Below are 14,245 nucleotides of genomic sequence, written 5' to 3'. Positions count from 1 at the left end.
CTCTCTCCCAGCCCTACCTCCCCCGCTGCAAGGGGCCGGCATCTCCGCTTGTCCCCGGCACCTTCTTCCACACCACACCCTACTTTTTTGACAAAAGTGAGCATTTGTCCCATTTGCTCTTGCCAACTGATCAAACCATCAAGAGCAAACCGGACAAATGCCTCCTTTTGGAAAAAAAGTCAGGATGGCTAGGACAGGGCTTAAAAAAGGGACTGTCTGGGCCAAAATGGGATGTATGGTCACCCTAGTGTTCAGCATTATGCAGGATTGGGCCCAGGGAGAAGTAACTGTGACAAAAGTTAGACACAGCATATTCTAAACTTCCCTCCCACTCCCATTTGTGACATCATGGAATGCCACAGCATTTTCACTGGTTGCAAAGCCCCTGACTGGGAGAACAGCAGTATTGTATACAGAGCAAGAGACAGAGTATTAATGATGTAACTAAAGCAACATCAAAAATTTTATACTAAAGACAGCAATTCGACTTTCATTGTAGCTTTTACTGTCTCCGGTAAAGGCCTATTAGCAATTGCAACAAAGATTTTATTTGAGAGAGATTAGTTGCAAGCTAGAGAATGTGCTACCACATTAACACTTTTCTTGAATAACAGACTCTGGACTATGGTGTAACTTCTCAAATTCTCTCTCAAGTGTTTAGCAGTATGCATGGAAGCAGTTAAACTAGAATTAGATTTCCTTGCTTTCCCATTTGCTGCTTCAGAGATAAAAGACAGCAACCATCAGGTAAGTGAAGAGCAAATTTATTTGCAAGTACAAAAAAAATCTGGACTATTTACAGATGTAGAAAAGGAAATAACAACCCAGCTCTCAAAAGTAATTATCAAACCATGTTAAAGAAGCAGTTTAAAAATAATGAAAAACACAGGAGGTAAAAACATCTATTATATCTATTATAAATAAATACTAATTTCTTAACTAAATTATCATACTATGAAATAGTCTTACAACGTTATCTTTCTTTAGGAGCTGGTGGTCTATCAATCCTGTAACCCAGGGGTCGGTAATCTTTCAGAAGTGGTGTGCAAAGTCTTCATTTATTCACTCTAATTTAAGATTTCGCGTGCCAGTAATATATTTTAATGTTTTTAGAAGGTCTCTTTCTATAAGTCTATTATATATAACTAAACATTGTTGTATGTAAAGTAAATAAGGTTTTTAAAATGTTTAAGAAGTGTCATTTAAAATTAAATTAAAATGCAGAGCCCTCCGAACTGGTGGCTAGGACCCGAGCAGTGTGAATGCCACTGAAAATCAGCTCACGTGCTGCTTTTGGCACGCGTGCCATAGGTTGCCTACCCCTGCTGTAACCTAACAGATTCAAGGCTGGTCGCCTTTGCATCCAAATTCTCTCTGGGTTACAACTGCATTTTCTACCTTTAAGACAATCCTGGTTCTTTGCATGTCAGTGGTAGTTTGTCATTGAATCCATTAGGACCAGGATTTGGCCCAGAAAAAACATCCCCAGTCACTGAACACTTAAGCACAAGTTTAAATCTCAGTGAATGGGATTTAAGTGCATGTTTAACTTTTTTGAATTGTGCTTAAGTGAGAAAATTTATTCCTCAGTCATCAGTTGCAGTTGATTGTCTCACTAGTCTCTGCAACAGTTCAGGATGTCCGCATGGTACTGTTTGGGGTAACTATTTCAGTGTGTCCACAGCATTTATAGCCATGGATACATTAGGTATGGTCCTGGGATCCAGTGTTTTAAAGAGGAAGTTTATTAATAGCCCCAACTGGCTTAATGAGAGCAGGCTCCGGGCAGGTGCCACTCTCCTGTCCTGCTTCACTCCCCCTTTTGTCCTATGTCCTTAGTCCTAGCCAGACACGGTGGGTTGGCTAATAGCTTGTATTGGCCCATTTCTGCTGCTGGGAGAGCCAGGCTTTGGAGCTGACGGAGCTCTTCTGGCCTGGCTCGCAACAGAAGTGGGTGGGCCCAATAAAAGCGATTACCTCGCCCAGCTCCTCGGTCTGTCTGGGCCTAGCAGGGCAGCCCCAGCCCTGCAGGCACCTGCAGTGCAGCGTCCAGTCTGGCCCGGCCCAGCTAGTTGTTGCTGAATGTCCTGGGGGGGCGACAGCCTGATCCCCAGTCCGGGCCGAAGGAAGCGATGGGGGGTCACCCCACAGGGCCCGGGCAGGCAAACCCAAGCGGGGTGGGTGGAGGGAGCGCGGCCTAGGTTGGGGAGAGGCCCCTCCCCCAGGCCGGAGCCGGCCGGGCTCCCCGCCCAGCGGCTGCCCGTCAGTGGCGGAGGCTGGCGCCGCTGTCCCGCCCCTCGGCTGCTGCTGCTGCTGCGGCGGCGGCTCCTCCTCCCGGCGGGCAGCCCCCGCTGTCACCGAGCGCGCGGGCCGGGCGGCGCGGAGAGCGGGTGCCCCCACCCCGGCGCCGCGTCCGCAGGCAGCCGGCGGGACCGGGCCGCCGTAGCCATGTTGAGGCGGATTTTGCAGCGGGTAAGCGAGTGACAGCGGCCGGCCCGGGCCGCCGCGTGGGGAGGCGGCTCCGCTTCCCGCTGCCGGCGGCGGCGGGTCGGGTCAGGGCAGGGGGCGCGCGTGGCCGCATGGCAGCCCCCGCCCCGCGCTGCTGCTGCTGCCTCCCCAGGCCCGGCTGCCTGCGGGCCCCCGCCCTGCCCCTTCGTGGGGGAGGCGGGAGGAAGAAGCACATTCCCTGCTAGACAGGGTCCTCCTCCCCCCAGCTGTGGGGCCGGCTGTACGGCCCGGGGGGGGGTGTTTCCTCTCCCCCGTCTCCCCAGCGTCCAGTGCCAGGCAGGATCCAGGCAGTGCCCCCAGTCTGCCCGCCCCCAACACACAGTCTGGGTGGGCAGGGCCCCCTCTTGTGCCCCGGATTGTTTCTGCCCCGCCTGGTGCAGGCCGAGGCCAGGGAATCCAGTGGAGAGAGGGAGCGGGGGGATGCAGGCCCCGGACCCAGCTCCTAGCTCCTCTCCACCTGACTCCAGCTGCGCTAGGTGGTGTCCGCCTGATGCTGGGCTGGAGGCCCGTTCTGGCGTCAGGAGAGGGTTAATGGCAGGGCTCTCTGGCAGGGAGGTGTGTCTGCTGGGGTTGGGAGACATTACTCACTCTCCTAAGTCTTGTGTTATTAAACATTCATTTCTTACATCTCCCTCTGAAGCTCTCTGAGCCATTATATGCTCACACACTCACGGAAGATCAAAATAAACGCAAAGTCACACAGATTCTGTAACTCAGACCCACAGTAATCCTGGATAGTATATTTCCATCCTACTCCCCTCTGGACTCTGATTAATAAATAAACTCTAAAGTCAATTGAAATACAAATGCAAGCCAGGACACCAAAAACTACCAGCCAGCTATCTCCTATTTTAGGAATTGGTTCCTGCGTAACTTTAGATAGGTTTAAAAATCAACTTGTGCTATTTGATTCTGAACCCTGTCTCTCCTTCTGCCCTCCTCATCTGCCTTTAAAAAAAAATCTCAACTGTTTACCTTGCTACTATGTTGTTGTGTTATCTGCCCTAATAGGTTGTGGTTTATGTGGATGTTGACCATGCAGTATTAATGTGCAACAAAACATAGATGACAAACATGGTTGTCAAAAACATTTGGTTTCCACTGGAGTTGGATAACTGGTTCAAAGTGCAAAGGGGATGCCTTCATCTTTAGTGTTCAGCATTGGGATGTACAGAATAGAGTTGAGTCACCCAGCTAGTTGAAAGGGTGTGCTCTAATTCCTACATAACTTTCTTGCAATGTCAGTGTCATGTAGAACTTAGTCATGTATAAGTGGTGAAAATAGCCAACTTTGGTATTTGACACCAGCTTTGAAAATTGCCTGTTTTCACAAGCATATTTGTGAAAGGGTTTGAAGGCTTTTGAAGTTGTTCTAATAATACTCTACGTAAGGAACATATATTGCAACAATGATAAAACCTTGTTATTTGTGGGAAGGAAGGATATCTGTGTACATATTGGTGTACTTTGAAGTGTGGGGGTGACTGATTTTTCTTGTGCCTCAGACTGTATTTCTGCCATAGTTTCTAATCAATCAGAGTTTTTCCCTTTGCTTATTTAAAAGTTACTGTTTACAAGGAATAGTTTCCTGCCTGAAATATGACTTCCCAAAGAATTAATAAGGTAACAGCAAAAAAACAGGGAAACTTTACTTCCGGTGCTGATCATTTTAGGTATTATTAACATTAGTTTTTTTTAATTGATCCTGAGAAATGATCTACTTTTTAGAAAAACTTACACAGTTGTTGGAAATGTGGCCCAAAATATAAATTTAATTAACATGATCTTTTATAAAATCTAAGGCAAATATAAATGTTCACACATTTTAAAAATTTCAGCAAAGACCGTTGTTTTTAAACAAATAAACATTCCCTTGTCGTTTTCAAAAATGAAACTGATTTCATTCATTTTTATTGTTTAAGTAGAAGGAAATACAAAATATAAACAAGAGGCATAGTGACTATGTGAACTTTAAAAACCTTTCTTTTTCTTTGTTATTAGTAACATAGATAAATAAATGTTTGCTTACAACATATGATTAAGTTCACACTGTCCCTTTAACAGAAAATTGTTAAAATTATACAAACAGTTGTATTCATGGGTTACATTAGAAGCAGCTCCTGGTATATGATTAGGGCCCTACCAAATTCATGGTCATGAAAAATGCATCACAGACCATGAAATCTGGTGCCCAGCTGGGTTCCTACCCTGTGCAGCACTCCAGCTGCTGGTCGCAGGAGGGGTTGGGGAGAGAGAAGACTTCCTCCATGGGCCACTCCTGGAGTGGGTCAGACCCACCTCTGGGAACCTGTCCGTGCTACAGGAAGCTGCGTGACTTGAGCTGTCCCCTTCCCCCATGCGGAGAGGCTGTGGCTTGAACTCTCTCTCTCTCACACACACACACACACCTGTGTGGAGAGGCTGCAGCTCCAGCTGTCAGCCATCCATGCTGCTGGGAAAAATGGACATATGGTAACACCCAGCCCCGCTTTTCTGTGCTGCTGCTGGTGATGGTCCTGGCTTTAGAGCTGGGTTGCTGGCTAGCTCTGAAGGGCAGAAGTAAGGGTGGTAATCCCACAATCTTCCTACAATAGCTTTATGGACCCCCCCCCACTCCTTTTTTAGTTGGGACCTCCATGGTTAGAACACCTGAAATTTCAGATGTAAACAAATGAAAACTTGAAATTGACTAATTTAATAAAAACCTGGCCATGAAATTGACCAAAGTGGACCATGAATTTGGTAGGGCCCTATACTGAGTTGACAAAATATGAGGAAGACTCTTGACTTGCACTGAAGTTAATAACTATCCATAATTTTGTGCTTAGATTGTATGAATAAATACTAGTAGTATAAACTTTAAAAAGTGAGATGATATGTTCTGAAATGGATAATTTAAAGCATGTATTGGTTTCTTCTATGCTTTTAAGTGTGTGATATTTGTACACATTTTGTTAATAATGAAGAAAATTACACACATTTTGCAGTCACTGAAACAGGTATATTTGTAATATTTTTTTCTTTGTGGCCATAACTTGAATTCGGTTAATGTTCTTCCTAAGCCAACAGTTAGTCACGACTAATAGTATATCATGAATCCTGAAAGTGTGTAACATAGGGAAATCTCCACCTTTGTAACCGTTCACTTTGCATAGCAATTATAAGACAGCAGCAACTGAAGCTGCAAAAGCACTGTTTTCATTTCATTCACAATTGTGATCTTTTTCTTTGTAAAGTATCCTTTCAATTTTTTTGATAATAGAAAATAAACAGAATACTGATTACTATTCATTGTAGCTCATTTTAATTTTTGAAGTTGGCATAACCAATCAGGGATGCATGTCTTTTTTCACTCCCCTCCTCTTTTTTAACCAAGATGATGTGTTGAATATAATGACTTAGTCATCTGTTGTGTGTTGCATCCTGTGACTTATCTGTTTTTTATATATTGTCTATTAGGCTCCGTTCCTGCAATCAGGTTTGGATGGATGGACCCTTGCATTCGTATGGAGCCCCATTGACTTCATTGGGTGTCCATGTGGATGCAAGGTTCTGCCTGCATGGATCTCATTGCAAGATGGGGGCTGAAGACTTTGTCCTTTGAGGCAGGAGCTGTTTCATTTTACTTGTCTGTAAAGCAGCTGGCATTCTTCAAAATAAGTAAATAATAATATTATACAGTACACAGTGTTTCTAGCATGTGAATTAGTTTAAGTAATAGTATTGTGTAATTAATTTCAGTGGATAAAAACTGATGTACTGAGGGCTTGGAATGATCTTATGTAATGTTAGTTTGAAATGTGAAATTACCTTTTCATAACTTGAAAATAGTCCTTTCTCACTAAAATTCTGAAGGAAAAATTAGTTTGTGAATAGGCTCCTTCTTCTTCTTTTAAAAATAGCACACACAACTAGTAAAAGAAAGGAACAAAGCTAATGTCCTGAAAATTGTTCAGGAGCAGAGACTTAAACAAGCAGTGCTGTCTTTTTATATTTTGATTCTTGCATTTAATATTTGTTAGGGAATTCAGAATGATTGAACAATAGAAGCCTTATGCGGTATTTAAATCTCTGCTGGGAAAATTGTGTAACTTCATGTTCATAATATTGTTTATCATTTATTTTTAAAGAGGTTGAGTTAAAACTAATTTGAAAAATGTTTTAAATGGCACTGCTGATAAATTCAAGTACAGCGATACACAGAGAAGTGACTGTAAAAGTGACATTGTGGGAACCCATACTTATATTCTTAGTGATTTCATCAGATGTATTAGGTTTCCAAATTTAAAATAAATAAGTAAATATATGTAAAGCATCACCTGATTTTCAAAAAGAAAACTGTTCTCTTTCCCTTGCTTTCTTTGGTGGTGGTGGTGATGTTTCTGCATTTGGTTAGCTTCTAGTTTCGATGATATATGAAAAATACTGTGTAGTTAACCTTGTTTTTCAGCAGCTGTATTGGCTCTAAAGTGCTAACAGTAGTAAACTTGTACTTGTAGTTAAAATAAACAATTATGACTCAGGCACACAGGAAGCAGATCTGTTGAATAAGAAGGTGCTAGTTTTACATAATCATTTTTCCAGCACTAATCATACTTCAGAATTTTAATCTTGTAAAAGTGTTTGTAATAGTTCTGTGTATATTTTATGTAGATAGCTTTTCTCTCCCTCCTACCCACACCACAGAAATTTATCCAGGAGTGAATAATTAAAAGACAAACATACAAGAAAACTAAAAAGGGCATCAGCCTTCTACCCTCTTCTGGGTTATATAGTATGGACCATACTTACAAAGCTGTGCGTATACACTGTGATGTTCAGAGTGCATGGTACAGCAGTGTTTATGCTTGAAGCCTAAACTAAATGTGTGTATTCCTAAATATTTAATAATGAAAAGATCAGTTAAAAAGATTCGTTCTCGAATTGACCGATAAAGTCCATGTACACTGTAATTTTGAAAATTGTACTGTGGATTGATTTTGAGGTTTCAGCGTCTTCACAATAGCCTACAAAATTTGCATTTAATTTTTTTATGATACTAAGTAGTTTGTCTCTGCTATATTGCTAATGGACATGTACGTTTCTCCAGATTTTGAAGGTTAATTTTTTTTTTTTAAAAGCACACACAAACCCCTTTGTAGCATGCTCTTTCCTGTGTTGTAGGCTGGAACTATGTCTGTTTTAAGTAAGCATTTTACTTTCAAAATGTTAAAAAGATTTTACCATTATTGTTTCATAACTTTGGCTAGTATTTGCATAACACCAGGAATAAGACATGTCCTGCAGTGCATTTCAGTGTGACGATAGCACACCTAAGGTATTTCATAAAGCAGTGACTTTAATCAAGCAAGCAGTAATAACATCTTACATTATATAGCACCTTTCATCCTGAACATTGCAATAACCATGCATTTGCAGGGCCAAATGCTTTAAAGCAATTTGTGTTTTACAAGCTATCAATATTTAATATGCATAACTCATGTTGAAATGCAGACATCTCTGGGGTGAAGCATGGCAGCTGTTTAACCGTATACAGTAACATTATGTAAGAATTTACAACGGAAAGAAAATAACATTTTCTTTATCATTAGTTGCTTCAGCAGATCCCTACTCTGACGCAGACGCACATGTTCCAGAAGTGTGGATCTAAAAGTGTCCACCCTCCTACTATCCCTTTCTTTCCTCCTATGTAGGTGGGCTGCAGAATAGTCTTCCTGCATCACTGCCAAGGCTAGCAAGTTTGCTCATTTTTCTGTACTTCCATCTTTCTATTCTAAGGCTTCACTGCTAAAGTACATGAAGGAACATTCTTTGAATTTTAGGTTCTGAAAGATGGAACCAAAGACCTGCTTTCATTGCAAGAGGTCCAGAAAAGATACATCCCTTAGTTGAGACGCTTTCTTTGTATCAGAAAGATCTATTACCACTTGGGACAAATTGTGTACTGCAGACATTTGAACAGACGGGAACCTAACTGGATCTGAGGTTTTGAGAATTAAAGTTTCTCTGTTGTTAGGACCTGTAGGAAAGTCTCTCCATCATCCTCAGAGTTGAGCAGCTTGTGGTTCTAAGAATTCCTTCCCCAAAAAAATGGGCTAAACAGCTGATCTGACAATCTGAAGTTGTTGTTTCTCTATGGGAGAAAAAATTAGTATCTGAGCCTCTCCATCAGTGTGAACATGCATATATCTTCTTTGGGGTTTCTCAGTGCGGGGGGGGGGGGGGGGTTACAAGAATGATGTCTGGGCATAACCTTTGTTGAGCATGGCCACAGCTCATGTACTGTGTGGCAAGGTGCTTCTGCCTCAAATTCATAGAGTTTCAAGGTGAAGAGAAGTAGAGTAATAACAAGATGCAGTATTCTTCCTCCCACTTGTCTAAGATAGATACGTCTTTCGTCTGGATATGTGCACATTAGAGATGAAATTTTGCAATAGGAGTAGGTGGAACAGGCAACATTTTATTCCTGTAAGCTCTTTGGGGAGGGGACCATGCTTTCCTTTATTTTATGTACAACATCTAGTATTTTGTATGTATTACAGGAAACAAATTCTTAATTATAATTGAAGAGATTTCTTCTCTCTTCCCAGTGGAATCTTTCATTTTTTTCCTCCTCTCTGGATAACACACAGGTGCTGGGAGCAGTATGACTGTCCTTTTTCAAAGTCCTGATTTCATTAGTTCAAAAACAGATGAAACCTAGAGCACATTAATGGAGCCAAGGATTATTGCCCACTACTTGGATGTTAGCCATTTAAAAATGCTCACATACATAACTAGTTCAAAGCCCCTCTCCTTTTCACGTTAGTCTCACATAGAATCATATCCTATTAGACCCTACAGATCTTATGGGTGTCAATCTCAGAGGGATCAATAGCCTACGGAGTGCCAATACCAATCTTGCTCAACACCCATGATGACATTTGGGCTTGCTTATCCTCTTGCTTATGCAAGTGTAACTCCATTGATGTCAGCAGAGCTACTTCTTGTTTACACCAGTATGAATGGACAATCAGACCCATTGTTAACATCTGGGTCCAAGTAGCAATTTTGCTGGTCAAGTACAGAGAGCCTTTTCCATTGGTCCCCCTCATCCATGCTGTTGAGGACTCCATTTTGTTGTACTTTACAGTTTGAAGCCCTATTACTATGGGCCATTGGGTTCTTGGTTATAAAAAATGGTTCCACCTCTACTTCTGATAAAAACCTAAATCTCCTTCTCCCACATCCATCTCATGTGAAGTCCTCCCTTTTTCCAACTAGGAACAATAAAGTGGGTGCTAGGATCTTTTAGTTTTAGATTACAGGTTTTTACTCTCATTGCTTTTTCATTCCCATGAAGAAAAGGGGATCTGTGTCCAATGCTGATCTCAACAAATGTTTGAATAAAACAAAATTTCATATAGTAACATAATTTCCTTCTGTTCGCAAGATTGCTTTGGAGTTGAACACTCAAGATGCATCCTTCACCATATCAAGAAGGCTAATGCACATGAGATACCTAAGGTTCAAGTTAGGCAATAATAATTTCTTGTACAAGTTGCTCCCATTTGGACACACTGTTCCTTCACCAGTTCTTTATTAGTGGCGTTTACTCACCTCTGTCATCTAGAACTTCAGGAATAGTCATACTTAAACAGTTGGTGTATTAGAGCTTATTACCACAACATGAGATTTGGGTGTGGTTCAGAAATCCCTATCCGAAGGTTTTTTGGAACACTGGAGTCAGTGCTTTTATGCCTGTACCCTCTGTTCCCTTTACTGCAGCACAGCTGATTCTAGGAGCCCAAATTTAGGCAAGTCTGTTCTTGTTCTCAGATCTCTTTGCTCTGGGGAGAGAATTACTAAGGCCATGGCTACACTTGCAAATTTGCAGCGCTGCAGCAGGGTGTGAAAACACACCCTCTCCAGTGCTGCAAATTGCGGCGCTGCAAAGCGCCAGTGTGGTCAGAGCCCCAGCGCTGGGAGCGCGGCTCCCAGCGCTGTACGTTATTCCCCACAGGGAGGTGGAGTACGGACAGTGCTGGGAGAGCTCTCTCCCAGCGCTGGTGCTTTGACTACACTTAGCGCTTCAAAGCGCTGCCGCGACAGCGCTTTGAAGTGCAAGTGTAGCCATAGCCTTAGTCTCTCAACCTGGCAGTTAGGCTCTTTGGACATTAGTCGAGGAAGAGTTATATTTAGGTGAAATCTGGTAAAATGTATTAGTAAGTTTCTAGATCTTCACATGGTAGACATATGCTTCAAACATAAAAGTATTGCAGTAGTTTGACCTGAAGGTTGACTATTGACTGATTGTAGATGTAGGTGTAGCTCATAGGGTGTGGATGTGAGTTAGAAGCTTTTTGTCATTAAGAAAGGAAAGGGTAATTAGTGTCTTAAACATATACAAATGCTCTTACATCACATATTGTATCGTTGAATCTTGTGCTAATATTCGTATGCATGAAGTGTCTCCCCGGGAGTATCAGGAGACTTTCCTGCTCCCTTTGCTGGTGGATATTTCATACCTTTCTAGGGGCTTGGCTACACTTACAAGTTGCAGCGCTGGTGGAGGCTTTCCAGCGCTGCAACAACACCCCGTCCACACTTGCAGGGCACAACCAGCGCTGCAACTCCCTGGTTGCAGCGCTGGCTGAAAACCCATCCCGGCAGGGGTATAAGGAGTGCAGCGCTGGTGATCCAGCGCTGCCCAGCAGGTGTGGACACTCACCAGCGCTTTACCTGTCCTCCAGGGAATAAGTAGTTATCCCAGAATTCCTGTTCAGCCACTCTGCACATCAGTTTGCACTCTACTGCTCTTGCCTCAGGTGACCCGCCCTGTAAATGCCCCGGGAAATTTAAAAATCTCCTTCCTGTTTGCTGCAGCCAGGTGTGGAGTGCAATCAGTTTTAATCAGTTACAGGTGACCATGCCTCCACGCGGCAAACGAGCCCCAGCATGGAGCACTGGTGAATTGCAGGACCTCATCAGTGTTTGGGGTGAGGCATCTGTTCAGGCACAGCTGCGCTCCGGCCGTAGGAATTACGATATCTTTGAGCAGATATCAAGGGCCATGCTGGATCGGGGCCATGATCGGGACGCAGTACAATGCAGGGTGAAAATTAAAGAGCTGCGGAGTGCCTATTACAAAGCCCGAGAGGGGAATCGACGATCCGGAGCTGCTCCCACGACCTGCCGTTTTTACAGGGAGATGGATGAGATACTTGGGGGTGACCCCACTGCCAATCCCAGGATAACGATGGACACTTCTGAGCAGGCTGGGGGACAGGAGGAGGAGGCGGAGGAGGCGGCGGAGGCGGAGGCGTGGGGGGGGGAGGAAACCGCGAGTGAAGCTCCTGGCATGGGGGAAGAAACCGCAGATTCCCTGGAGGCATGCAGCCAGGAGCTCTTCTCAAGCCAGGAGGAAAGCACCCAATCGCAGCAGCCAGCAGTTGCAGAAGGACAAGCAGAGGAGCGTGTTACCGGTAAGCGGCTTTTATTTTCTGGGTGAAATGTTTCTGGAGAGGAGGGGGGGTTATGGATGCATGCATGCCAGCCTCTAGATGTGGAATAGCCCGTTGATGTGGTCTATCACGTCGCGGTAATCTGCCTCAGTTATCTCAGCAAAAGCTTCATCCAGAGCGTGGGCAATATGCCTGCGCAGGTTTATAGGCAGAGCCACTGTGTCCCTTGTCCCAGTGACGGTGACGCGTCCGCGCCACTCTTCTGCCAGTGGTGGGGGGACCATTTCTGAACACAGGCAAGCCGCATAGGGTCCCGGGCGGAATCCACATTGCTCTAAAAGAGCCCCCCGCTGTTCCCTAGTGACTCGCAGTAGGGAAACATCTTCCAGGATTAAGTCCTGTGAAAAATGTTGGGAGACTCTTTAGTGAAGAGATAGGGAGATAAGATCACCCCTGCATCTGCATCTTCATTTCACTCAACCCCTCTAGCACTCCAGATTACCCGAAGCAACCAGCTCCCCTCTTACACCCAAGCCCCACTTCTCCCCATATAAGCACTGCTCACTCACCATGTCGTGGCTTCTGTAGTGTTATGCGTGTGGGTAAAAGAATGCTTAAATAAGAACTCACTCCCTCAGTGTAACAATTCATGTCTGGAGATAGTGGATACAATGCTGCCCGTGTTAAATGTTGTCATTTCTGTTTCTACAGTGACCTTGACTACTGGACTGCCCAGATGTTCAACATCACAGAGGCTTCAAAATTTGAGAAAAAATCCCCGAAAGAGCAAAGAAGACATGCTGAAAACTGTTCTTAATCAGTCTGCTCGAGAGAGTAAGGACTTGAAGGATTGGCGAGAGAAAGAAAGCAGGACACACAAGAGAAATGCAGTGGCCAAGAGGAAAACCACGGAGCGGCTGCTAAGCATCCTGGAGCGCCAAGCGGAGTCTATAGAGTCACTCGTTGCCATGCAAGCAGAGCACTACCGTGCTACTCCCCCACCCGCCCCGTCCTTTGTGCCTTGTGCCCCAATGTCAGCTCAAACCACCTTTCCCCAGCATCCAGGTTCTTACCACCACCAGCTGCCTCCAACACCTGTATGTTCCCCAACCAGCCCTGATACCTACCACCACCCTTACCCTCTGCATTCAACCCCCATCACCATGCAGTATATGAACCCTGAAGTGCAGGATTCATTAAACAGCAATCCAGACAGGGCATATGCAAACTTGTGACTGTACAGTTCACCAACCCACACCCCTGCCCTCTTGTGTTCATGAAATGTTGTGTGTCTGTCTGTCTGTCAAGGAAGTTTTTTTCTTTTCAATAAAACAATTCTTGGCTTTGAAAACAGTCTTTATTATAGCAGATAGTGAAAGATACCTTAGCCCAGTAAAGAAAGAGGCACTACAAATCATATTATTATTATTATGGATAATAGAATAACAGTGTAAGCAGTGCAATTCACTCCCATGCAAGGCAGCAAACATTATTGTTGGCTTTCAGCCTCAAATTCTTCCTCAAGGCATCCCTAATCCTTGTAGCCCTGTGCTGGGCCTCTCTATTAGCCCTGCTCTCTGGCTGTGCATATTCAGCCTCCAGGACTTGAACCTCGGTGGTCCATGCCTCACTGAATGTTTCACCCTTCCCTTCACAAATATTATGGAGGGTACAGCAAGCGCATATAACCGCGGGGATGCTGCTTTCCCCCAAGTCTAGCTTCCCATACAAGCAACGCCAGCGGGCTTTTAAACGCCCAAAAGCACACTCCACAGTCATTCTGCACCGGCTCAGCCTGTAGTTGAACCGGTCCTTGCTCCTGTCAAGCTTCCCTGTATAGGGTTTCATGAGCCAAGGCAGTAACGGGTACGCGGGGTCTCCAAGGATCACAGTGGGCATTTCGACATCCCCTACTGTGATCTTCCTGTCTGGGAAAAAAGTCCCTGCCTGCATCTTCCTGAACAGGCCACTGTTCCGAAAGATGCGTGCATCATGCACCTTTCCAGGCCAGCCTGTGTAAATGTCAATGAAACGCCCGCGGTGATCCACAAGCGCCTGGAGAACCATAGAGAAATACCCCTTCCGATTAACGTACTCTGATGCCAGGTGGGGGGGGGCCAGAATAGGAATATGCGTCCCATCTATCGCCCCTCCACAGTTAGGGAAACCCATGTGTGCAAAGCCATCCACAATGTCCTGCACGCTCCCCAGAGTCACGGTCTTTCTTAGCAGGATGCGATTAATTGCCTTGCAAACTTGCATCAAAACGATTCCCGCGGTCGACTTTCCCACAC

General features: G+C 44.4%; 1 protein-coding gene across 3 annotated transcripts in view; it reads left to right on the top strand.

Moving 5' to 3' along the window:
- The first annotated feature begins 397 nt into the window (after positions 1-397).
- The window catches only part of EEA1 (early endosome antigen 1), a 129,815-nt gene continuing 115,967 nt past the window's right edge, over positions 398-14,245 (top strand). For 2 of the 3 annotated variants that reach the window (XM_044980571.1, XM_044980564.1), the window contains exon 1: positions 398-747. In XM_044980571.1, the coding sequence (XP_044836506.1) occupies positions 670-747 (78 nt within the window). In that variant the 5' untranslated portion in view covers positions 398-669. Of the gene's footprint in view, positions 748-2,346; positions 2,473-14,245 lie in introns of those variants that run through there. The other variant, XM_044980579.1, reaches the window with a different exon arrangement.

The sequence above is a fragment of the Mauremys mutica genome, chromosome 1 (genome assembly GCF_020497125.1).
Source record: "Mauremys mutica isolate MM-2020 ecotype Southern chromosome 1, ASM2049712v1, whole genome shotgun sequence".
Lineage (NCBI taxonomy): Eukaryota > Metazoa > Chordata > Testudines > Geoemydidae > Mauremys > Mauremys mutica.
The sequence above is the reverse complement of the archived record's forward strand: the minus strand, read 5'-3'. Positions and strand labels throughout refer to the sequence as shown.